Here is an 18763-nt window from a genome sequence, read left to right as displayed (position 1 = left end):
TGATTTGTAAGTAATAGGCTAATTCATTAACTTTCTGTGCCTCTGTTTTCTCATTTGTAAAATGGGGATAATAATTGTACCTATTTCCTGGGGTAGTTCTTAAGATTGAATGACATAAATATGTGCAAAACTCTCAGACAGTGATTGCTATTTAATAACTGCTCAGTAAATGTCAGCCATTTTTATTTTTTATTGGCTTAGTTTGGTAGCAGTCAAAAAGATATTATTCTCAATTCTAGACTTGTTATTTTGATGATATGCTTTGGTAAATCCTGAGCTTAGTATATCTGATAAAATCCTTAAAACTTCTCATATCTAGGAGTGCCCGTCGTGGCTCAGTGGTTAACGAATCCGACTAGGAACCATGAGGTTTCAGGTTCGATCCCTGGCCTCGCTCAGTGGGTTGAGGATCTGGTGTTGCTGTGGTGTAGGTCGCAGATGCGGCTTGGATGCTGTGTGGCTGTGGCTGTGGTGTCGGCCGGCGGCTATAGCTCCAATTAGACCCCTAGCCTGGGAACCTCCATATGCTGTGGGTGCAGCCATAGAAAAGACCAAAAAAAAAAAAAAATTCTCATATCTATAACACATTTGGATTTTTTGTATCCCTGAATTTTATTTGGACATCATTGATCCGGTATTAAATTTCTAAATGAAAAACGTAAGCTTTAGGAAGAATCTGCATAAGAATAAGCAAAATAATGTCTTTTCCTCCAACAAGGTAACCTGTGATTCTCTTGAATGCATGTTTTTTTTTTTTTTTTTTTTTTTTTTTTCCGTGTAAGGCTTTTACGTGATTAGAGGTTTGGGTACCATCCTGTTCTTTAAGCCTAGTCAAGAGAGTAGACATATTCCCATTTTGTATTAGTTATATTAAATAAAAATCAAATAGTAAAATTTATAGCCTGCCAAACTGAAACAAAGCTTCTGCTTATGTTTCACTAGAGAAACGACTGAATTTCCTTTCCAGTACTATTCCTAGTCCCCTTTATGAACGATTTTCAGTTTCATAAAGGATAAATCCCTGGGAATGGGTTTGGCAGACCGTTACAGGAGATGACAAGTTGCCTCTAGGGTTTTTTTTTGTGTGTGCGTGTTGATAATTTGGGGAGCACAGGAAAGGCACAGTGATACATCTGCATCCTATGAGTGTTTGTCCTCTTAGAACAAGTCTTACTGTGCAGACATTTTTGTTAGAATTTTATCATCCCCTGCGGTTTGGGTTGTAAACTGAGAAGCTTAGAAAAGTAAATAATAATTTATAGATTTGAACACATAAACGGAAGCTTTTTCTCTCAGCATGTGTCAGACTGATTTTACCAAACCCTTATTTCCCTTGCTCTTTAGGCTCCCTCTTCCTTCGATTTTCTGGATATCATGCTCTCAGAGCCCCTCGGTAGCTCTTCTGGTTGCTCATTGGTCTCTTTGTTGCCTTTCCTTTTTGCGTCAGTCCCAGACCACAGATGACTGCGGTGACTCCTGCAGGGCGAGGACCAAACCGTAGTCACCATTGTGCCACGAGCGCGCGGCCCTGTGCCGGGAACAGCTGTGTGTTCATTGAAGGTTGACGGAATTGCACGTCCGTTCCTGGCTTTCTGCTCTTCCCCGATGCCCGCTGTGTTCCCCCACCGCCCCTCCGGGCGGATGAGTTCCCAACCGGCAGGAACAGCTCCGACCTTCCATTTCTAGGCCGTCTTTCTGATGAACAGCTCATCCCTATAATAATACATCTTTTTTCGTTCTGTTACTCTTTCTAAGACTCGCATTGCTCTCATGTCATTGCTTTTTAAGAACTACGGTTGACTCCCAATTACCAGCCTCCATAAAACCAAACTTCCCGTGATTTTCTTTCAAGGGTCTCAGCTCCTCCCTCCAAGTCTTTCTCGGGGAGATTTGTGAACCTGATTTGCCTCTGCTCCCTCACAGTGACTCTTCCAGTTCAGATGTAGCTGCCCTGTTCTTCCGTCCTCTTGTATTTACTAGTCCTCACATCAAAAGTAAGCAGCTCATTGTAGCCTGAGTATTTTACATGTGCTCAGCTAGTTCGCGCATCATTTTGTGTCAGAGCTCCGTCTTACAGTTTTTGGGGTTCCTCATAAGGACTAGCACGGTCACGGGTGTAGTGTAAGAGCTGAAAAACTGCCCGTTCAGTTTTTCCAACAGTCTCTCTTAGAGGGTAGAAATCACAAGCTAACAATTAATTAGTAATCTAATGTTTGTTGTAAGTGCATATTCATGCCTTCAACATGAAATTTGTCGAACAGAGCTTCTTCGGCTTTCGTATGTTTGTACATCAGCTGGAAGTTTTTTACAGATAGAGGTTCTTATTTTGTGGTTTGGAGCAGGATTTTGGATTCTGCCGTTTTTAATATGCTACCCCAGTGTTTCATGTTCATAACTCTTTGAATAGCAAGGATGTAAAGCATTTTATTCTTTTAAGAACTAGTTTTAAAATAATTTCAACCATTTTTAAAATTCTCCTCTTCTTCCGAATAGTAAACTTTGAGTCATATCTAGAAAAAACGAAGTATCATGGGTGATAGTATATCAAACAATGACATGTTCCCATTGGATATATCATTGAGGTTAATGGTGCTTTTTATGGTTTAATTTCAAGCAAAACAAAAATTCTGCCCAACTTTAATTTTATGTATGAAAAATTATTTAGAATTATTTATTAAAACATTTTAAGAGTTTATCCATGTATTATAATCTTTGCAAACATTTTCCAGTGTGTCACAATGGCTTTCCTTCATGTATTATCATTTCATTCATTTAATAAACAATTTTTAGGTCTTCTTAAATGTAAACTGTGTTAACAAAGACGTACCGTCTCTATTTATTAGGATTGATTTCTCCAAGAATATTCTCAAGTTTTGAAAACAGAGAATACCCTACGTTTCTTTTTTCCTCCCCTAAGTCATTTTGCAAAACACTGGGCGTTTGGTCAACTCTTAAGAACCACTTTTTGATCTGTATGCTCTACCTGGCTTTTTCTCAACTCCTCATTTGCCACTGTAGTAGAGAAATCATGGTGTTGACTGCTGTATTTTCAAACAAGGATTTTTTTAAAAAATTGAAGTGCAGTCAACTTGCAACATTTATGTTCGTTTTAAGTGTACAGCCATGTGATTATGCAAAAAGTAAAATATTTGGCTCAACTTTGATTCCTGGCAGAATACAAGCATCTTCTTGTGTTTGATACTGAATGATGGTAGCAGTCTTTTTTTTTTTTTTTTTTTTTTTGATGTTACAATGTAACAGTGACATTTTATTTAGCAGGCAAGGACCATTAGGGTTTGGCTTTTGAGCTTTGTAAACCTGATTTCCTATCATCACTTTAATTTGCTACTATATCCTTCAGTACAAATGCACAAGTCATGTTCATTCTCAAGTTTTAGCGAGACATGTCTACGTAAGTCAAGTCATGGGAACTGTTATTTAAGAATTTGGGTAAGTAATTAAATATCTGAGTTAAGATCTGTCATTAAAGTTTATGTGGTAAAAATAAGATATAAAGAATATTAAAAGTCTAAATTTTCAAGTTTTAGAAGTATATATGCCTTTTTTTCTGTCAAAGTAGATTGTTCTTTTTTCTTTAATAATGCTCTTTTAAAAAGAAAGTGTTTTTGCAAAAAATAATCTTCAAAACTAAACTTTTGCAGAATTTAGGTAATTAAAAAACTTACTATTAATAATTAATTAGAATTATACTAGTGAGTTATCGATTTATTATAATAGGCATTTTTTTTTTTTTACTGAAATTAATAAAACCAGAACTAGGACCCAACAATTGTTAGGATAGTTTGACCAACATGTACTTGATATGACAAGAAATATTTTGACTGTGGAGCAGATAGTTATTTCATGTCAAAACAAATTAGTGATTAACCAGTGCAATCTAATTGTCATGGTCTTAAAATGTTATCATGCTAGTTAGTCAATCTCTCAACCCTTGGATATTGTTTGCTGAAATATTTTTTCCAGCAATATTTTTCTTCTTGCTTACTCCATCTGCTTGCTTCTCTTTTTCCTGGCAAAGTCTTTTTTTTTCTTTCTTTTTTCTTAATGCCTCAGCATTTGCTTTGAGAATTCATTTAGCTGCTTTTTCAGAGGCAGGAATCACCTCTGTGAGTAGCATATTTAATTCTTCCTTCCTGGTCAAGTCTTTCTTTCCTCCTTTCCTTGATTACAAATTCCAGGCTCTATCGTTGTCATTTGTAATGCATTTTTTTATCTGGTAAAACGTATCATTTGGGGGGAGCGGAGAATCTAGTGATCTAACTCATAAAAAGGTCCCTTTTATTTGCCAGTTGGAATTATACAAATTATACTTACTCAGCTTTATCTTAAAAGTATAATGATACTTGACCCTGATACTTGAAGGGATGTTAAAGTTTTTTTTTTTTTAATCTCTGGATTGTGGAGGTTTTAATATGTAGGAGTTCCCACTATGATGCAACAGGATCGGCAGCATCTCTGCAGCACCAAGATGCAGGTTTGAACCCCAGCCAAGCACGCTGTAATGGCAGCTTGGATCTGAACTCTGGCTGGGGAGCTCCATATGCTAAGCAGCAGCCAAAAAGAAAAAAAAAAAAATGTAACCTTGTCCTAGTGAATACTTATGTACTTCGTTGATATTATTGAACCTTGAAAATTCAAGTTTTCTGATATTTTATTCATTTTGGAAGTTGTGCTGTACTGTAAATACCACATGGAATATAGTACATTATTTTTTAAGTGTGTGGAAGCAAATCTAGGACAAAGTTCACAACTGTATTTCCTCAGGTAAGACTTTTTTAAGCATTAAAAGAGTTGAAAAACCAAACGACAGCTTGACCTGTGCTATAAATCATAGAAAGAGAGAACACTGGATGTTTTCAGCAAACATGAGAAATTTAATATTCCAGGTCTCAGATTTCAGAGCCAAACTCTCCTTCCATGGCCTATGACAGTGCCCAGTCGGTACTAGGTTTCTTCCTGTAACTTGTTCTAGATTAGGTTCTTCAATGTTCTGTTCAGTTGCTATCTTAAAAGTTTGCTGCTCTCCTTAAGTTGTGGAAAACTCTTTTAATCCAATCGCTCTCGAATTTCTATACCTTGCATCATTTTTCACGTCAGTATTTTTTGTGTGAGTTCCGTGTGTCAGGCCCTGTACCAAGACGTGAATGTGCAGGAATGTGCAAACATAGAGATCTTGCCTCCCTAATCACAAAATTCATGTAACATCGCAACTGTAAAAGTAAGTGATGACCTACGCAAAATCTAAATGAACTTTCTTAATGCTTCTCTTCCTTTCTTTGAAGTAACTCTCGCTATCTTCTCTGAGGTAATTCTATTGCTTCTGCTAGTCTTTGTCACTGACCGCTTCTCAGTCTCTTTTTATGGCTTTTTCCTCCAGGAGTTTCTTAAAACACGGGGTCTCACAAGTTCCATATTTTCATGTCTTTTTCCTCTATAAAACTCTTAGTGGCTTGTAATTGCATCATATCTTGAAGGATAGATACCGAAGGACAGATATGTATCCATCCATCCATCCATCCATCCATCCATCATCCATCCATCATCCATCCATCTATCCATCCATCATCCATCCATCTATCTATCCATCCATCATCCATCCATCATCCATCCATCATCCATCCATCATCCATCCATCTATCCATCCATCATCCATCCATCATCCATCCATCTATCCATCCATCATCCATCCATCATCCATCCATCCATCCGTCATCCATCCATCATCCATCCATCATCCATCCATCCATCCATCATCCATCCATCTCTCCATCCATCATCCATCCATCTATCCATCATCCATCCATCTCTCCATCCATCATCCATCCATCTATCCATCCATCATCCATTCACAGAAAATGAAAACTGAGAGCAACAGAAGTCAAGAGAAATCATTACACTCTATTTAGGCAAATATAAAGATCTAGATAGAACAAGATATAGCTTTCTCTATAAGAATAAAATGCAAATTAATGTCACAGTAATTATACAGTAGTGTGGCACTTTAGCAAAAGAATAAAGAACGAGCATATAAAAATTAGATGATGATTTCATGCTGAATTAAATTAACCTCCATAAAATAAAAATATTCTCCACATTATAGAAGTTATTAAGAGAATTATGGAATTAACTAAATAAAAATTTAAATGTATATGAAGAGAATATAAGTGGAAAAGGAAAAATGGTAAGATACAGAACAAGTTAAAGCCTCAAAATTAAAGAGTTGTGATATAAATATTTCTTTTAAATATAAGATGTATACTATCTTTGGCTTCCCTTCCCTTCCTTTTGATTCAAATGTGAGAGAGAATCTAACTGGCTAGAATTGTCTTTTTTTTTTTTTTTTTTTGGCTTCATTAGAGTTGCTTCACCCATCAACGAATGGACTGCTTCGTGTCCATTCAGCTGTGGAACATAAACTGTGGCTGCCTGAGGCTACTGTATCAGCAGGGACTTCCCATGGGTTGGTTATCCTTAAAAGGAACTGGTGCTATAGTAGATTTTAGGCTGATTAATGAGTAAAATAATGTGCCATCTTGAGAGGTGCTGCCATTTTATGTTTTGGAATCATTTAAGATAATATTCTCTATCAGTGTTTTCAGTCCCTGAGCATAAAGGGTTTGAGGAATCCATGTAGCGCATGGCTGTTGACCTTTATCTCCTAGTTTTGTAATCAGTACTTAGTGTTGTTGCTTAGCAACTCTGTAGCATTATCTTCAAACCTAATATTAACTTGAAATATGTTAGAAATGAAAATTGGAGAAACGTGACTCTGAGGAATTGATATTGTTTCAAGTTACTGTCAGTATAACATGATATTACCAGGCAGACCATACAATATAGAATATTTCTTGGCATTTCTGAGTTATTCTAAAGACTAAAGCTAATATTGAGGCACTTTAATTAATAGTAATAGAAATGTAATGTAACGGCAATAGAAATCTTTTCAGCCAGCTTTTCACATCCCTTAATCTCAATAATTCTTCCCAAGAGGAAGAGCAAAACAAAACCCTGAATTATATTTTCTTTCTTCTTTGAAAATTATTCATAAAAGCAGAAAACTGTGACATTATTTTTTGAGTAGTACAATGCCATAATCATCTTAATGATCCTTATTGTTCTCCTTTTCAGAATTTAGGCATTGCTTGGCAAACATAATTGTTTAAGAAAAAGCAAAAGCTCTCCATTCCTATGAAGTAAGGAAAATTGTGTCATAGAGGGACACATTAATTACTGTCAACAGCATTCATTGAAAACCTATCCTCTAGGCTCTTTGCTGTAGTAATTACTAATAAGACAGGACAAATTTGGCCAAGCCAAGATACATATTGAGCTGGTGTTCATATTGTTGGTGATTAAAAAAAAAAACTACATTTGGAGAATTTACATCAAGATCTATCCGATTCCAAACACTTAAGGACTTTTTTCACTTTGGAAATAAACACTGATCCATATGTCTAAAATCGAAAAGGATTCAGGAAATGTATGTGAGCCTTTGAAAAATAGAATTGAAGTCTAGGGAGTTTCCATCGTGGCTCAGTGGTAATGAGTCCAGCTAGTATCTGTGAGGACACAGGTTCAATCCCTGGCCTTGCTCAGTGGGTTTAGGATCCAGTGTTGTTGTGATCTGCTGTGTAGGTTGCAGATGTGGCTCAGATATAATGCTGCTGCGGCTATGGTGTAGGCTGGCAGCTATAGCTTTGATTCAACCCCTAGCCTGGGAATTTCCATATGCCATGCATGTGGCCCTAAAAAGACAAAAAAAAAAGAAAGAAAGAAAAGAAAAGAAAAATAATTTAAATCAAAAGAGAACTGTCACTTTCCTTTTGATGAAGTGTCAGCTTCCACAGGTTAGTGGAAGGACTGTTAGAGCAGTGTGGCTTTAACTTTGGAGGGATAAGGAAACTTCAAAAGTTTCATGTGAACCATGAACCTCCTAGAAAAATACAGATACTTGAAAACAACATAAATGAACTTCAGGGTCTGTAGCATTATTGAAGCCCATCCATGAAACTGGGATACAAAATTCTTGATTCTAGGGAGCAAGGTCTTAGTGGATGGAGGGGGAATGGCTGAAGAAAGGTGAGTGTGAGGAGACAGGTGAGTGAGTTAGATTTATAGTGTGTAGGACTAAATAATACCCTTTGAAACTAAGGATTTCTTATAACCTACAATTAACTTTTCTCCTCATCCATTACTAAACCCTTCCTAATTTCTGTACAAGTGGCATGTAATGCATCACTTTAACAAAAGAAAAGTAAAAAACCATGTGATCATTTCAATAATGCAGAAAAGCATTTGACAGAATTCAACATCCATTCATGATAAAAACTCTTTGCAAAGTGGTTATAGAGGGAACATATCTCAACATAATAAAAGCCCATTTATGACAAACCCACAGCCAATATAATTCTCAACAGAGAAGAGCTAAAAGCGTTCCCACTAAAATCTGGAAAAACACAAGGATACCCACTCTCATCACTTTTGTTCAACATAGTATTGGAAGTCCTAGCCACAGCAATCAGAAAGAAAGGAAGGAAGGAAGGAAGGAAGGAAGGAAGGAAGGAAGGAAAGAAAGAAAGAAAGAAAGAAAGAAAGAAAGAAAGAAAGAAAGAAAGAAAGAAAGAAAGAAAGAAAGAAAGAAAAGAAAGAAAGGAAGAAAGAAAGAAAGAAAGGAAAAAAGAAAGAAAGGAAAAAAAGAGGGAGGGAAGAGGTAAAATTGTCGCTATATGCAGATGAGATAATACTATATAGAGAAAACACTAAGGAATCCACACAAAAGCTACTAGATCTGATCAGTGAATTCAACAAAGTAGGAGAATACCTTTTAAGATCTCACTCCAGTAATAAAATACCTAGGAATAAACCTGACCAAGGAGGTGAAAGAGTTATATGCTGAGAATTATAAAACATGAATCAAGGAAATTAAAGAGGATTCAAAGAAATGGAAAGATATCCCATGTTCCTGGATTGGAAGAATTAATATTGTTAAAATGGCTGTACTACCCAAACCAAGGTATGAATTTAATGTGATCCCTATCAAATTACTCATGATATTTTTCACAGCACTAGAACAAATAATCCAAGAATTTATATGGAACCATAAAAGACCCAGAATTGCCAAAGCAATCCTGAGGAAAAAAACCCAAGCATCCCACAACTCTCCCAGACTTCAAACAATATTACAAAACTATGGTGATCAAGATAGTATGGTACTGGTCTTGACATATGGATCAGTGGAATAGAATAGAAGGCTCAGAAGTAAACCCACACACCTATGGTCAGTTAATCTACAGAGGAGGCAAGAATATAAAATGGGAAAAAGACAGTCTTTCAGTAAGTGGTTCTGGGAAAACTGGACAGCATCTCTGTGTTATAGCACGACTAGTTACAGTAGCCAAGCCATGGAAACAACCTAAATGTCCATCAATAGATGCATGGATAAAGGAGATATGGTATATATATATTCAATGGAATACTACTGCAGCAACATGAAGGCAACTACAAATTCTCATATGATGTGAAGTAAGTCTGAAGGAGAAAGCCAAATACCACATGATATCACTTATATGTGGAATCTAAAATGTGGCACAACTGACCTCCCTACAAAACAGAAACAGACTCACAGACACAGAGAACAGATTTGTGGTTGCTGAGTGTGTGTGTGGGTGGTGTGGACTGGGAGTTTGGGATTAGTCGATGCCAACCGCTACATTTAGAAAGGATAAGTAATGAGGTCCTACTATATCCAGTCTCTTAGGATAGACCGTGATGGAAGATGATAGAAGAAAAGGAATATACTTGTATAACTGGGTCACTTTTCTGTACATCAGAGATTGGCACAACATTGTAAATCGGCTATACTTTAATTTTTAAAAAAAAGCTGAAAAAAAAAAGGTTTTATTTCTGCTCTTATTTAGCTAAGTGACTAAGTGACTTTGGATGATCATTTAATCCTTCTTAACCTCTGTTTTTTGATCTGTAAAATGGAGATAAAACATAATTCAAAAATTATCATACAAAGTAAATGAGGTAATATATGCAATGTTCAAAGGAAGCCTTCAAGTGATATGCATTATTTTATTTACTAACACAGTACCAAAATTTTACATTTATTTCAGTTTTATCTTGTAGGTGAATAACTATTTAGCTAGAAAACTCCTTAAAATAAAACAAGAGATGTTGTCTAAAATGAAAATATTTATTTTAAAATTCCCCTAAGTGACATGTCTTTTTGGGTATTTGATGACAAGAAACTGATTGATAAATTTGAGCTGTAATAATGAAATGGAAAATCCTGGGAACAAAAAAGCTTTTTTGGAACAACTTTTTTTTTCTTTTTTCTTTTTTTTGGTCTTTTTGCCTTTTAGGGCTGCACCTGTGGCATGTGGAGATTCCCAGGCCAGGAGTTCATTCAGAGCTGTAGCTGCTGGCCTATGCCATAGCCACAGCAGCTCAGGATCTGAGCTGCATCTGTGACCTAAACCACAGCTCACAGCAATGCCGGATCCTTAACCCACTGAGTGAGGCCAGGGATTGAACCTGCGTCCTCATGGATGCTGGTCAGGTTCACTAACTGCTGAGCCACGATGGGAACTCCTGGAACAACATTTTTAAAGGAGATTTTTAAAAAAATAAATGTTTAAAAATTGAGATATGTTTGTATATTTTTATTAAACTTTTTATTAGACCAAAATGTGTGTGTGTGTGTGTGTTTGTTGTTTTTTTGTTTTTTCTTTTTGGGACCACACCTTTGGCACATGGAAGTTCCTAGACTAGGGATCAAATCGGAGCTGCAGCTGCTGGCCTACATCACAGCCACAGCAATGCCAGATCTGAGCCACATCTGAGACCTATACCACAGCTCACGGCAGTGCAAGAACCTGAACCTACTGAGCGAGGCCAGGGATTGAACCTGTGTTCTCAGGGATGTTAGTCGGATTCGTTACTGCTGAGCCACAACAGGAATTCCTAGGCCAAAATGATTTTTATTTTAGAGGTAGGTTGTATTTCAATTTCAGTACAATTCATTGTAAGTCTTAGACTTCTTTAGAATTTGTTAATGAAAAATAAATAAAAATTATATACCGTATACATTTGTATTAATATAACATTTTTGATATTTCAGAGTACAGATGATTCAGATATATCTGTCATTGCCCAGAACAAGAAATGCTTTGACAACGATATTGTTTGTTCTAAAAGTGTTTTGATTTCAGTTGGGGACACCGAAATTTACTTGAATGATACTCCTTATAAACAGGTTAGTTACTTATTTATTTTAAAATCATTTTAACTTGTCCTGAGATGCTGAACATGAAATAGAAACAGTTTGGAGTACTTTTCTCTGAGTGGTTACTAGATGTGAATTTTTTCTTTGTCGTTTTATGTGCCTTCAGTAAATTATGCTTGGTTTATCTCTTTTGTTTATACTCCACTTCTCCATTTGCCACTTCTTTCCTCTTTTCTTCATTCCCATGGTCATCATTCTGGTCCTAGCAACTGTCGCCTGTTACCTGGACGACTTCAGATCCCCCAAGCTAGACTCCTCGTGCTCAGTCTTAGAGTTTCCCCTTCTGATCCATCCTACCACCCTGCGGCCAGGGTGGTTTTTCTAAAATCAAAATATTGTCTCCTGTTGTTCTAGTTCTTCAGAACTTTCAAATGACTTGCCGCTGCCCGTAAAGGCCTCAGCAGTCTGGTCATGGACAGCTCTCCTGCCACACCTCTCATCACTTTCTGCTCCAAGCCCATGACCCAGAAGTTAGAACCGGTATCAGTTCTTCATATGCTCTGTTTTCTTTCTCTCACCTCTGGTTCTTCGTCGGTGTCATTGCTCTCACCTGGGTCAACTTTTCCATTTCAGTTACTCTTTTGTAGGAAGTCTCATCTCCTTCAAGGAGCTCCTCCTCATGCCCTCAAGTTCACTGTCAGGACATGCATCCCATTTTAGTGAAATTCCTTGTGCGATGGTTTGTCTCCTTCATTTGTCTGTGAATTCTGTGAGAATTGAGACCACTGTCTTTGTTCATTCTTGTGTCATTGGAGCCTGCCAAGGACAGGCTCGGAATTCAGTCATTTATTCGTTTAGTCAGTTGCTCATTTATTCATAATGTCCACTTTGTACCAAAATAAGTGTAAATTATCGGGACCACAACAGTGAAAAGACACCGTGCTTGCCTTTAAGGAACTTATCCTCAAGGGAGGGGCACACTCAAGTAAATGAGGCTGCGCAAGAGCTTCCCTGTCTGGAAGCAAGCAAATCCCTAAGAGGAAGACCTCGGCCGGCCTTGGATGTTCAGGGTAGTTGCCAAGAGCGTAGTCTTGGAGTGAGTTAATACTCACTTAGAATCCCTATTCTGTCGCCTGCTAACTGTGTCACTGGGGGAGACCTTATTTAACCTCTCCGACCTGCAGCTTTTCTCATTGGTGAATTTGGGACGATCGGGAATCTACCTAAGTTTATATGAGGATTAAATGAAGTAGCGAATTCTGAGAAATGGCTCTCCTCCTGTCTTACTTTTGAAGGCTCAGAAGACATGCTTTCGGAGAATTGATTTGAGCTTAGTGTTAAAGTGTGAGTATGTATTAGCCGGGTGAAGAGATGAAGTAGAAATCCAGTCCATGGAGTTCCCATCGCGGCGCAGAGGTTAACAAATCTGACTAGGAACCATGAGGTTGCAGGTTCGATCCCTGGCCTCTCTCAGTGGGTTAAGGATCCGGCATTGCCATGAGCTGTGGTGTAGGTCGCAGATGCGGCTTGGATGCTGCGTGGCTGTGGCTGTGGTGTCGGCCGGTGGCCATAGCTCCGATTAGACCCCTAGCCTGGGAACCTCCATATGCTGCAGGTGCAGCCCTAGAAGAGGCAAAAAAACAAAAAAACAAAAAAAAAAAAAAAAAAGAGAGAGTCTAGTACAGTCCAGTACAGAGTCAGGTTGAAAGGAACAGAGCTGCAAGATGAAATGGCATTGGAAGACCTGCAGGCAGCTTAGCTTGGTTGAAATAGACGAGGATCGTGGAGGAAGCGTGAGGCCAAGAGATTCGGGGAGGAGTGTCCAGATTAACGCGAAAGTTCGGGTCAAGGGCAGCAGGCAAGGAGATGGTTCCAGACTGTGCAGGCTTTTGAATGATGATGTGCTTGAACATATTTTACAAGGAAGACATTTGGGAGTTAAGCCTTTAAAAACTGACCTCTTTTTAGGTTTTTAGCATAGTGTCTCAGTTTGGACTGCACAACTTCTGCATTAAAATCATTCAGAATATGTATTATAAGAGCTGGTTCCTGGGCTCCACCTCAAGAATTAGAATGCCTGAAGTTGAGGACAATCAATATTTTAACGGTACCCCGAATTCCTCTGCAAACTAAAGTTTGAGAGTCGGTACCTTAGATCATAGCTCTTGTCTCAGAAATATTGAGACCAACCAGGCAGCAACTAAGCTTTGAGCAAAACAGAGTTTGTGTAAGTCATGTTGACATCTCTTTAAACTAATCACTGCCGTTTGGTGTAGCCATCAGCTGGATATTCATTGATAGCTGAAGGCTGTCTCTAAGAAAAAGGATATATTTTTAAAAAAGACAAACTGAAGAGAAAATAGTAAATGCTCTTATAAAGACTGTTTGGCACATTTTAAAGTGGTAATTGCAGCTCTGTGTGCCTTTCCTTTTCCAATTTTCACCTGGATGCCTGTGTTGATACATTTCCTTCATATTGATTATGAAGTATGAGCTTAAGATGAAGAAAAATAATGAAAAAATTGACCCTAACAAATCCCCTGCTAGTAGTTTTTATTGAGCATCAAAAGTGAAAACAAGTACCATTTATTTTATGACAGATGGATTGCTCATTCAGGGGAAGGGGAAAAACCCTGTTGTTTTCAATAAATGTACACTTCTAATTTTATCAACTACGTAGGCTATAAACATTTTATGCATTTATTTAAGCTATACTTTTAAGGTTTTCTTTTTTTTTCTTTCTTTCTCTTTTTTTAATTTTAATTTTTTTTCTTTTTAGGGCCACACTCATGGCATATGGACATTCCCAGGCTGGGGGTCAAATCGGAGCTATAGATGCCAGCCTACCCCACAGCCACAGCACCGCCAGATCTGAGCCACGTCTTTGGCCTACACTGCAGCTCACAGCAACGTTGGATCCTTTAACCCACTGAGCGAGGCCAGGGATTGAACCTGTATCCTCATAGGTACTAGTCAGATTCTTAATCCGCTGAGCCACGGGAACTCCCTATTTTTAAAGTTTTCATTCTCTTTCATAACATTTTTCTAATATCAATAGAGTTTTGTTTAAAGTGCTATAATTGTTTTCTGAAGTGGAAAATTATTAATTTTGGGCAATTCATAATTCCTCACTCTTAGTAGGAGAAACATCTTCACTTCTTAATCTGAAAAGAAAGGAGTGCAGTGTCTCCCTTTGACCAAAGAGGATTCTTTTCCTTGTAGCCAACAGCCTGTCCAATAGAAATGAAGGATTTAGCTCTACAGGCAAATAAAGAGGATGTGCTTTCACATCAGGATAAGTGGTACAAGATCAACCTGCAGGAAGTCAACAATCTGCCTTACCCAAAGATTTATTTTATGGTCCAGTGACGTGTCAACCCGTCCAAGGGATGTTTATTAAGGAAATAGGTGAAAAAGCTTTTCATGGATTGAAAAGGAGATATAAGCCACAAATATTTCACTCACTTGCTTAGATTGTTGCTCTTCAGGCTGGAAGCTGAGACTTGTGAATAGGCCAGTGTAGGAAGGTATTAAAAATATATGAGTCATCCTTGATCTCGAAGCTGCAGATCCTGCCATAAACTTGACAAAGCACATCTTTCTAGAAACTAACATTCTTGTGTGTTGGGGGAGACAGATAATAAAGCCAAAAAGAAATCAGATATGAGAAAGGTTCTGAAAACTGTCATCAAAATGATAAAAATAGGAACTATGGTAGAGAGTGACACGGAGGCCTGGCAGGCACGCATTTTATGGACCCAGTGAAAAATGAGATGTAGAGCCCCTTGTTTCAAACAGGAAAGCTTTTTTCCTGTTCTTTTATAGTCTCTCTTACCTGCCGTGGGTTTTTTCTTTATTATGTAACACCTTGCGCACTTGGGCACAAGAATACTCCCAGACAGAGTGCAGGCCCTCCCTGGCACTGAGGCCTTGCCACACGACTCCAGCTTGGCACTTGGAAGTAGGAGGGAATGAGGTTCGGTGGAGAACGTTAGTAATATACACAGTCCTGCACCTTATACTGAGCACTCATAGATATGACCTTGATTTAGGAGCCTGAAACTCATTATTAATACGACAGAGCTTATTTATTTTCCCCATGAAATATTTATAAAAATGTACAGTCTAGAACTGTCTTTCCAAACTATGTTTTTATTATTACTTGGGGGAGAAAAATAACCATAGGATTTCATATCTCCTTCACAATTTTTATTTTGCTTCTGGTTAAATTTATTTGACTTTGACTTAACCATATATTTTTAAAGTTAATATATTAGTTAATTTCAGTGTCAGATTGAACGCACTCTTTTATAGGGTGTAGTCCTTGCTCATAAAGGAACATTGCATATTCTCACTTTAGGTTAAAGGTGCTCTGAATTTTCCCATTTGGTTCCATCTGTAGTTTCTCCCTACTAGTATCCTTTTTAGCACAAACAGTATTTTCTTTTAATATGCAAACATAGCCTGTCACTTTCATATTCAAAAACCTTATCGAGTCTGTTTTGCACATGGAATAACCATCATTGACTGTAATGGGTAATTTGATGGCAGAGGGCCTCAGACTCTGCTTGTCATGGAATCGGTGCCCTGGCTCTTTGGTCCTGTCCTTAGTCCTGAACAGATCTTGGAACTTTCCTGCCTCTTCGAAGCCTTTACTCAACTGATTCCCTTTGCTTGGAATGACTTCCTCATTCTCATTTCCAGTCCTTTATATCTTCCTTTGAGTGGAAGTAACATATGACCCACCTCTTGCAAGAAGTCTTCCTAACTTCCAGCGGTGGAAATTCATCTCCCTGTCCTCCACACCTCTCTCTTTCTACATACTTCACACACGTGCACGCGCACACACACACACACACGCACGCACACACACATGCACACACACACACACACACGGTCCTTTCGTTTTTCAGTATGCAGTTAAAGTCATACATTTTTAGTACTCAGTCAAATTATTTATTCACCGTCAATATAGAATTGCTGACTTAGCAGGTATATATGTACTCTATGTCTATGCCTGGTTTATGCTCTTCTCTATAACTGAAAAGCCTTTTTCTCTTTGCTAATTTATCCATGTTGAGTCTATCTACCAGTTTGTGTCTTATTACCAATTTTATGTTTTTCTGATTTTATGCAGAGCCAAGCAAAAATTACGTAGGTACTTATTGATGGGTATTAACTTAATTACTATATATGTTATGGTGAGAAAAGAAGGCGTTCACTTTTTTTCTCTATTATGTTGTTTCTTTTTTTGAAGAAACGATCAGGTTTTTTTCTGGAAAATAAACCTACATACCAGCTTTGGAAGGCAGGTCTCTATATGGTAGTATACTTTCCAGAGAAAGATATCACTATTCTTTGGGATAAAAAGACAACCATCCATATCAAAGTTGGACCACAGTGGAAGGTAAGTCAACCCATTTGGTCGATCAATCCAAAAGAGATGCAAAAAGTGAAATTGTATTTACCTACCTTTTGCATTGTTTTACAGGAATAAAATGATTGAGGTTTTCCTTTATGAAATAGGTTGTATTTTCAGAATTACTAACTCATATCCCAGAGAATAACAACTTTACCAAGTGTTGTGTATAGTTCTTTTTGACTTCAACCTCACTGTATCTAGTTTTCCAAAGTTTCTTAGGTCTGCTTCTTATTTCCCACCTTCCGCATCATGGTTATGTGATATGCTTGCAATATAGTTGGATTCTTTCTTATACTTTGCATTCCATCTTTTACTCCACATTCCGGATATTTTAAAAGTTTACATATTATAAAATTCTATAAAAATATAAAATAATTTGCTTTTATGGTTTACAGTTCTATGAATTTAGACAAATGCCTTGAGTTTTGTATCCACCTCCACAGTTCTGTTCAGAACAGATCCATCAACTCCAAAATTTCTCTCATTTTGCCCCTTTATTGTCAACTCCTACTTCTAATCCCACACCCTTGGCAACTGCTGATTATTTTCCATCTGAATAGTTTTTCTTCTTCTGGATACAGTAGAAACGAAATAATGCAATGTGTAGCTTTTTGGGTCTTGCTGCTTTGACTTGTCAAAATACTTTCAATATTCATCTGTATTGTTGAATGAATGAATTGTTTGAGTAGTATTCTTTTTATGGTTGTAATAGTTTGTTTTATTCCTTAATGGTTGAAGATTCAATCTTGCTTAATTATAATTTTTGGCATTTATATTATAAATTTTAAAATTATTATTTACTATTAAATATTGTATTAAATATTTTAATTATTTTAGCTATTTAGAATTTTATTGAATGTTTTAACTTTATATGTTAAAAGTTGTTTGTGAAATATTGATGTAGTTTTAAAAACCCAGTTTATCTGAAATTGAAGTTGAGAGATATGGATTTAATCTGTGGCAAGTTAAGGGAAAATGGGAATAGGTAATGATAAATTTTCATAATACTATGGAAAGTATGCAAGTTTAAATATTTTTTAATGTTATACATTTAAGCTATGATTGTTTATTGAGGTCATTTTCTTTCAACCCTAACCAAGATAAAGCCCAAAAATCTATTCCTAGATGCTAGCTGGCATTTCTTTTTCTTTTGTTTTTTAGGGCCACACCCACGGCATGTAGAGGTTCCCGGGCTGTAGCTGCTGGCCAATACTACAGCCACAGCAATGCCAGATCCCGAGCTGCATCTGTGACCTCCAGCACAGTTCACGGCAATGCCAGAAGGCCAGGGGTTGAACCTGGCCTCATGGATACCAGTCAGGTTCGTTTCTGCTGAGCCATAATGGGAACTCTCGCTGGCATTTCTTTGATGAAGGTGAAATAATTTTGTCATTACTATACTTCTTCAACTATGTTTTCTGCCATTTTCTATCATATATCCTCCCTTCCTTCCTTTTTGAGGACGGATTAATCATTTATGCTTCTACATCTTCCCTTACTTTTACTGCTGCCTTAAATTTGCGGGTGACCAATAGCAAAAGTGGCCACTGTCTTCGAATAGATATTGTGGCTTCTGAGAGCAGACGCTCCCTGGTAAGCAAGTGGCAATGGGAGTTACGACTCCAGGGTTGCTGTCAGCTTTGCTGGAGATCTGGGCATCCTTCTTTACTAAGTGCTGCCTACGATCCTTCAGCACATGAAGAGAAAGTTCCATTTGGTTAATTTCAAAGTTTTAAGGAGGATTTTCATCGTTTTTGGTAGATTATTCTTGCCTGTACTCCTAGTCCGTTTCCTACCCCAAGAGTAAAGGTTCTCATATTTGGAGAAAATGCAGCACATGTTGATTATTCATAATCTGTATGGCACTGAAGTAACCATTGCATAATCCACACAAACTTTATACAAATTAGATTAAATATAGATTTCCTTTATTGTGTTTCAGGACAGCATGATATATGAATACAAAGTTAACTTTTTCTTTAAAAGTTTTGTTCTGAATGTTTTGGCATTTCAGAGTACCACCTAGAGAAAGATAAGTTTTTTAATGTTTTTGACATTTTTAGTGTTACAGACCTTAAACATATCAGGAG

The 18763-nt window shown here is 37.4% G+C and overlaps 1 protein-coding gene across 8 annotated transcripts in view; it reads left to right on the top strand.

The window, feature by feature from the left end:
• OTOGL (otogelin like) overlaps nucleotides 1-18763 on the top strand; it is a 218730-nt gene that overhangs the window by 126444 nt on the left and 73523 nt on the right. For all 8 annotated transcript variants that reach the window (XM_013998114.2, XM_021092805.1, XM_021092804.1 and 5 more), the window contains 2 exons: nucleotides 11147-11281; nucleotides 16509-16658. In XM_013998114.2, the coding sequence (XP_013853568.1) occupies nucleotides 11147-11281; nucleotides 16509-16658 (285 nt within the window). The remainder of the gene's footprint in view (nucleotides 1-11146; nucleotides 11282-16508; nucleotides 16659-18763) is intronic.

Source organism: Sus scrofa, chromosome 5 (genome assembly GCF_000003025.6).
Source record: "Sus scrofa isolate TJ Tabasco breed Duroc chromosome 5, Sscrofa11.1, whole genome shotgun sequence".
In the NCBI taxonomy this organism is placed as follows: Eukaryota; Metazoa; Chordata; class Mammalia; order Artiodactyla; family Suidae; genus Sus; species Sus scrofa.
Note: the sequence above shows the minus strand (reverse complement) of the source record. Positions and strands in the feature narration are given on the sequence as shown.